Below are 8,113 nucleotides of genomic sequence, written 5' to 3' on the forward strand. Positions count from 1 at the left end.
AAGAAATACTATGTCCTATATTGTAGTAAATTTACCTACACGTTAAAGATATTTTATTTCAACAACAAAAACCAAAAACGTTAGTTTTCCTCCATTTCTTATTATCAAAGTTTCCTTGAGCGTTCAAATGTAGTCTATAAGGTGAAACAGACATCATCAAACCATTAGTGAAAGAACACCATTGTTATAGTTTCATGGTATCTTTTCTGGTGAATAAATTTAACATAATGATAAAAAACAACGCTGAGAATTTGTTTTCAATTTGACATATTTAATATAATATATAGAGATATCATTCAAATAGTGCACAACAAATGTTTTTGATTTTTGAGAATAGAATTTAGAATAGAAAATTCTATAAATAATCATTTTTATACATAAATAATCATACATAAATGTCTCGCTCACCTATTGGCATGCTGGCATACCTTGGTGTGAATGTAGACATTCGAACGGCCTCGATTTTAAAACTTGTTTCACTTCCCCTTACGAAATCCGGAAACCGTAGACCAGTTTATACATTTAGATCAAACAGGCAACCGGAAGTTAGCATCTGCATACCTGTATTGTCATTTCGTTTGCCTAATTTAGAGGAAATTCGTAATGTTTATCGCAATTAACATAATGTCAATTGGTAAAAACATTTCCTGGAATAGTTCATTTCTTACTGGTGGTTGATTCCCAAAATGCTATGAAAACGCTAGTTTTCTTGGTGGAAAAATGTCTGTTTACAAATCAATGGCATAATCTTGTCTAGAATTAAATGTCTTAAAGTATAATGCTGAAACAGTTCAATATTCAAAGCAGCACTTTCACGTGTAAGTCCAAGTACAATATTTTGGCAAACATTCTACCCTGAGTTATTCATACAAATGTTTGATATTTTTTTTTTATTTTGACAATTGTTTTTAAACATGCCCTTGACTTTTGAAAACGGGTGTATTTGTCATATGACCTTGCACAGCTGAACACATTCGTGGTGTGATGATACAAAGACTATGGCAGTCTGTCTCGCGTCCCGCCCTACACCGATTCGACACACCTATCTAGGAATTCTGTCTTCAGATCGGATAGTATTCTGTTCCATCAAATCGCCCGTTATCTGGGTATGTAATCTCCGCTCACGTACACAGTAGGTACATCCGTGATGAAAGTCTTTACTAAGGAATTTCATGCCTGTCCGACTTTCAACACAACACTGGTCAATAACTCTGACCAATTGGGAGCTGGAGGTCATCGTTGGTCCATCATATCTGGGCCATGGCTTTCAACAACTACTCTTTCTTCAGAAATTGTCAAATGTTAATGGTGGTACACCATACCTATGTTACCGCCTGCAGGTAGAGAGTAACTAAATGGAGACATAAGGGATTGAGGAAAACCCTGAGGTCTTCCGAAATGTCCATTATACAATGCTGCGGCGGCGGGAAACGTGACTCCTATGTGTGGAGGTAACATCGGTTTTGATGCCATCTTCAGTTTCTCTAATTCCGCTTCATGCAAACGTTTTGCCTTTGCTCGACGGTTTTGAAACCATATTTTCACTTGTGTCTCTGTAAGATTTAACGACGCGGAAAATTCTGCTCTTTCCGCTATGGATAAGTACTGTTTTTGTCTGAATTTTCTTTCCAATGCTAAAAGTTGTGACGTAGTAAATGGTGTTCGTGGCTTTCGGTTGGTTTTATGTTTCCTTAGCGTGCATTTCTGTGGGTTTATCCTTGCCGGACTACTTGGACCTAGAGAATTACAAAAAATAAAATCAACCATTAAATATCAATATGACACAAAGGGATAGTCTAAGAACATCTTACAATAAATAAAAAGCGGATGGAACGACGGGAAAAAAATGTTAAACACACTGTCGCAACCATACGAGGAAATGAAAAATGAATAAAATAAGAATAAAGAATGAATGTTCTAATCAAATAAAAAAAACTCATATCAAAACCCATGGGATCCACAAGTGAGAATGAATAATGAATTTCCAATTACAGGATCTCGATTAAGCCTTCAGAGTTTGTACATATACTGGATATTCATCTGTAAATGATGACGTAATACCCTATTACCTACTTTGCCTGTTAATCAACGGCGATAGGGAAACTGATATACTTATGAGTAAAACTATTCAGTATGTTGATCGGGTCCGATACAGTTACTGATATACCTCGCGCGCGTGGTCATCTGGCTTTAGTACAAACAAAGACTCATCACCATGGTCAAGTTTGCCTGTGGGTCATCTGTCAATGAGAGACTGACCACCAGTATTCTAAGTGATGAGACGATAACGTGATTGAAACGGACATAATATCCTGCTAATTGGGTAGACGTTATCAAAAAATGCAGTGCTAAGCTCTAACCGTTTTATTGAAATTAATTATTGACGCCTTTAATTAAGTACCGAGCTTGAAAGGCTGTCTTGATAACAGTTAATTTATCTTTCAGACGACCAGTGGAATATTGTGACACAAGATGGTCAAAGATTAGGTGCATTACTGAGGTGACAGTTCATATGCTACGTGTGTTCAGCAATAACCCTAATTATGCTAAACGAATAGTGATAGCGCCCTAATTGAACGAAATCAAAGGTAATTAAAATTATTATTTAACGGCTTCCGTAACGATTTGACATCGTTGGCGTTCAGTGTCACTTTTAATACGGCAACATAATGTATTTTCTTTAACAATGTGCCCAAGTTACTGATGAATTGAATACGTTACCTAATCCTTTTAATAGAAAGATAACAACACAGTATGAATAATAACTTTTGATGTGCGTTTTTTTTTCGAAATAATAATATAGTTCCAATATTTAATTTCCTGTCTTCGGAATTAATTAAAAAATTATGATTTATATCGGTTTTGACTAATATTGATTTATTAATTATGTGTCAAACTAAATATTTAGAACGTTTGATGGGAATAGACACACGTTTGGGCCACAAAATAAATATAAAGAAGGATAAAATCTGTATTGCTTTTGACATCTAATACAACACTGTCAATAAAACACGACAAACATTTTTTATGATATAAATTAGGGGACTTTTACTGAAAAAAAAATCATAAAGACTAATATTCTCATTTTGTACGCTATGCTAATACGTTAGTTCACGTATTTATGAGTTCAACTGTCACACGCGGCCGGTACTGTTTTTCTCGAATTTATGATTTAACGACATCCATAACTGCATACTGAATTTAATAAACATATAAATTATTGCGAATTGTAAAATTACTAATGATATTAATTTTGTTTTCTTCTGTCTTCAATTTAGTTTTAATTTTGTTTCTCTATTTTTAGTGTAATTCAGATATAGATATACGGAGTAGATATATTAATGCTCCCGGACTTTTTTTATGCAAGAAATACAAATAAATAGTTATTTTCTTTATCAAACTTTTAATGTGACAAATGTTCATTTTTCACACGAACAAAATAGACAAGAAACCCAAACAAACACAATTGACTTATCGTTAATAGACATAAAGATGTGTTTTGTGTAACTGTATGATCGCTCCGGGGAGACAATCTTCGTCTCTTATCACCTTGCCTGGGCCTAGTGCTATTTATGATCGCTTTTCAAAAGAAAACAATTAAGCCTAAGGGAAAACCCGGGAAGAAAGGTATAATGTTATTGGTCATTTCTATTTTATTTATTCAAACAAAGAGAATATTTCTGTACATAAATCACTGTATCAAACACCGCTGTCTGTAGGTTATGGCTGTATGGTAACATTTAGCTGTCGATATTAATCACAGATTTGTATATTAATCAGGAATGAAAGGAAAAAGGATTACGAACTACTAATGGGGTATAGAAATGATTCAACACTCGTTAATAAAAACTAATGCCATAGATATATACTTATACCGTGATTAATGTTTTAACTACTTGTCATTAGGAATAATAGAAATATATAATGTACATCTGTAGATATTGTTAAACGAATATGTTATCTGTAACTTCAGAAAATACTACTTAAAGCATATGTAAATATAATAATTTAAATTCTGATGTAACAAAAATATATTATAGTTCTTTGAAATAATTAACACTTTTGATAGAATCTTTGTCTTATTAAGATATAAATTGATTTTATTATTTGAATTAACAGTTCTTCAATAGCATTATACTTATACATGTACGTATTTAAATATGCAATGAAATACTTTCGAGATAACAAAATCATAGAGACTTTGTGAAGATAAATGTCCATGGTGCCGAGATGAATAAAGCACGTTTAGTGTATAACTTAAGAAAATTTTATTTATGATATTAATTAATTTGACAGAACCTATTAAATGTTATATATACCGTTTTAATATATCATATAAAATATTGATGATTTTAACTTTGATCCCACATCGAAACTTCATATTCTTTATCTTTAATTTATCCCTAAGCTTGAATATTTCAACATCACAGGAAACTTCAACTTCAATTTTCTAAAATAAACTTTATCAGTTTATTTGAAGTGCTATATTAGAAAGGAGTTATATAGTAAATACACTCCATTAATATGAAAGCAGAATGTATCTCACTTAGTAATATAATATGCTTTGCATATTTGAGATTCTATTTTAAAAGGATGCTATTCACATAAATTTGTTTTTGGCCTTTCTTGGTAAAATTTTATTTATGAATTATGCGATTTCAACTTTTAGTTTCAAATTTTCAGAGTTTTAAATCAACACGAGTTTCTTCTAAGTTACTGTATTGAAAAGTTTACAATATTTAAACGTTAACGGTGTTAATTGTGTTTTCATTTGCATTTCTTATTCAACAAATGGGAGACAAGACATTTCATTTGATATATATCAAAATACGATGGATCTAATCAAATATATAATCATATTCTCTCTTAACTACAGATTTGTTACGCTTTTAAATTCCATTTGTATTATATCTACACTGCTTAATTTTAAAACGTGAAAGCTAAAACATTTACAATATAAATCAAAATAATATATCTAATGCCATATTTTGTCTTACTATCGTATTTTTAAAATATATTGAATCACCATATGTATATTTAAATGTCCTTTTAAACAAGACATGTATCAACCGTATATAACATTTACAGAAATTTAAATGGACTTATTATTTATTCCTAAAACGTTGAATTTAATTCTTAAGTTTCATTTTAGTTATTAAGTTTTGTATCCATAATAACCAATAGGGTATAACATAAAAAGGACATGAAAACATGATATAAATAATTCAATATTATGTTGAATGAATAAACAAATTTCAAATACGCTAAATACTTCATAAAATAAAAATGTTTTGTATTGTCAATATCGGGGAATGGGAGACTTACCTTTTGGGGGTGACAATGATGCCCCAGGGAGCCAGGGGAATGAGGCCGCGGTGTAAAATCCTGGCCAGCGCCCGTCCGACGGGACATGAGACATTAGTGATGAACTTGCATTTGAATTGTCCGAACTTCTCATAATCGAATGGTGTTTGTTTAATATTCCGTCCATACTGAAAGGTCCCATCGGAGCTGTGGTCAATTTTGGAGAGTCCGCACAGCTTCCTTCATCGGAACTGACTGAGTGAGGGGATTCAGATTGTTCCCTGTCCTCCGGAAGATTATTCGTTGGAGATGTCTTTTCTGACATGATTGAATCCACACTGAATTTTAGCACTTGTTTCTGTCCTGTTGGTGTTGATGATGAAGATGATAATTTCGATGAACATTGTAATAAAGAAGTAGAATTTTTCTCTGATGAAACACTATTAGCATCTGTTATGTCACCACTGGGTGTTTCTAGTTTTTCACTGTTAGTGTTCAATTTACTAAAAGCTGAATTAGAACTTGTTGTTAATGATGTTGGATGCATCTTGAAAATTTGAATTACAGTGAATATAAATTCACGAAAGAAAAAGTTTTCAAAGTTTGTAAATCATCCGTTTTTAGTATACCGCTGACACCATCTAGATAAATTAAACATCCACAGTCCCGTACAATATTTTGTAATGTGTTAAAAGGTGACTTCAGTTACTATAGTGATAAAAAAACCGAGTGAACCATCCAACGTCCTCCATACACACTGCTACAAGTCAAGCACAACGCCGGGGTGTTATGCTGCTCCATATGTACTCTTCCGGAAGTGACGTCACGGAGTTAGAAAGTCATCATTGGTGAGCCTACAAATTGATGTGTAATGGAAGTTAGATGATCACCATACAATGTGTATGGTTAAAACTCACCCATGCGTGGAAAGATGGGGTGTACTAGCAAACAGGGGCTAATTTGAAACACTCGAACGGGTGAAATCCACACAGCACTGGATAAAAAGGCCTGTCAGTTTCATTGACAATCTGAGAGTATGAGAGTTATCTGACTATAGGAGTATTGGACCCCAGTCGTCAGTTTCTGTTTATTTAGTGGTAGATGAATTCAACTGATTTAAAAGTCACACTTGTTATTTCGCCCCTATTTAAGAATGATCAATTACCGTCAGTATAGAATATCAGTACTTCATTGTTAGGTATATATCAGCGATGTCAAGACACAGAAAGAGAGAGCAGGGTCTGGGAGCACGAGGCGCCGGTCCGACCGTCAACAGAAGGGGGCGTGGCCCTACCGTCACCGCTTAACGCGCCTGTCGTATAGCGGCCTGTGAGGAGCTAAACACGCTTTTATCCCCTTTTGTTTCCAACACATCCCCACGAGCAACGACCCCCGGGAAAATTTGTCCTGGTGATATCTCCGATCCCTGCCACGGCTTCTCAAGTTTATTCCTTCTGGTTATAATACAAGCTTGTGTATCGTTATGCGGGCTGTCTCATATACATTTTTTTCGCTGTATATGTTATCACTTTCCTTTTAAACTTATCAAAATCACTAGAGCGTTTTATTGATAATACTTTGTAATATACATATTTTAAAGAGATAAAACGGTGTTTTGTATACGATATAATATAATGTATATTTACCACACTCTTTGATATTAAAATCCTATATATAATTTTAAAAATGTAGTTACCTATTGCTTCTTAGAAAAAAGTTGTGTACAAAACTTAATGTAGCGTGTTTAAAGAATGTTTATGTGTAACTCCTTTTGTTAGGGACACCTTGATCAGCATAGCGTTAAATAAGGTATGACCGGGGCTAGAATATATAACATTTTAAGTAATTATCAGAGTAACGATATTTGGGTATAAAAGTTTGTCAATGTTGACTAGAAGTGACATCTTATATCTTTATTTCTTTGATCAAGTCACTGATACTACCAATTTCTTACCTATATAAAAGTTTAATTTCACTTTTAATAAAACTCATTCACACAACAGAAGAAAAAATATGTATATTTTGACATATCAAAATAATATGTTTTAATTTAAATATTGTACATGTGAATATAGACATGTTTGAAAACGTGAAGTTTCCTTAACAGATATTTAAAATGATGAACTTTTCTATGTAGAAATAAATTGATCAAAATGATAATAATGAAGTTTAAGATTTCACATGTTTTGGTGAGTCCTATATACCATACAATGTGACTATTTGATAATGATATAATTTTAACATTAATTTTTAAGTGTAATTGTGCATTAATCAAACTTCTTTCAAATATTGAATGAAATCCTTAACAAGATATTCCGGTCCTATATTTGCACGTGATTTGAATCACGGACATATTCTTCTATTTCTCGTTTCTGATAAAACATACTTCAAGTCAATGACCAAATATTCGCGAATTTTTATTTTAGTCGTTAAGTTTTTATCACACATAAAGTTTAGCTGCAGTACAGTACATAAAATGTTATACTGTTGTAACTCACAAATACATACGCTTATAACCGGATATGCATGTCTATTGAAATACACACGCTTGTCTGGAAAATAATTCATCAATTGAAATATTTTGAGAAAATAGAACTTTTGGACATATTGGCTACATGTCTAATAGTGTAGACATGAATATGAATGGTTAGAAACGGAAATAGATAAGGGAGGGGGTCACGTGGGTGTGGTGCTCGGTGTGGTTTTATCTCTTCACACAAACACCGCGGGGCAGTAGGGCTGCTCCACAATACTGCTCACACCTAAGAATATCGTATATTTCACGTTGTCTAATTGATTGGTTGATCAA

At 33.0% G+C, this 8,113-nt stretch overlaps 1 protein-coding gene across 1 annotated transcript; it reads right to left on the minus strand.

Moving 5' to 3' along the window:
• Window positions 1-256: 256 nt before the first annotated feature.
• Window positions 257-6,116, minus strand: LOC132552788 (homeobox protein MSX-2-like). The gene is made up of 2 exons (XM_060216981.1): window positions 5,326-6,116; window positions 257-1,736 (listed from the first exon to the last, which is right to left on the minus strand). The coding sequence occupies exons 1-2, from the start codon at window positions 5,849-5,851 to the stop codon at window positions 1,303-1,305; spliced, it is 960 nt and encodes a 319-aa protein (XP_060072964.1). The 5' UTR covers window positions 5,852-6,116; the 3' UTR covers window positions 257-1,302.
• Window positions 6,117-8,113: the final 1,997 nt, after the last annotated feature.

This window comes from Ylistrum balloti, unplaced genomic scaffold (genome assembly GCF_031769215.1).
Source record: "Ylistrum balloti isolate Yb309-2 unplaced genomic scaffold, AGI_CSIRO_Ybal_v1 Utg370280, whole genome shotgun sequence".
NCBI lineage: Eukaryota > Metazoa > Mollusca > Bivalvia > Pectinida > Pectinidae > Ylistrum > Ylistrum balloti.

Bases quoted from the DNA above. Each gene is read 5' to 3' on its own strand.
- LOC132552788 (XM_060216981.1), bottom strand. From the start codon at position 5,851: ATGCATCCAACATCATTAACAACAAGTTCTAATTCAGCTTTTAGTAAA. The intron at 1,737-5,325 runs GTAAGTCTCCCA...GTAATTCTCTAG, and splicing joins ATCATTGTCACCCCCAAAAG to GTCCAAGTAGTCCGGCAAGG.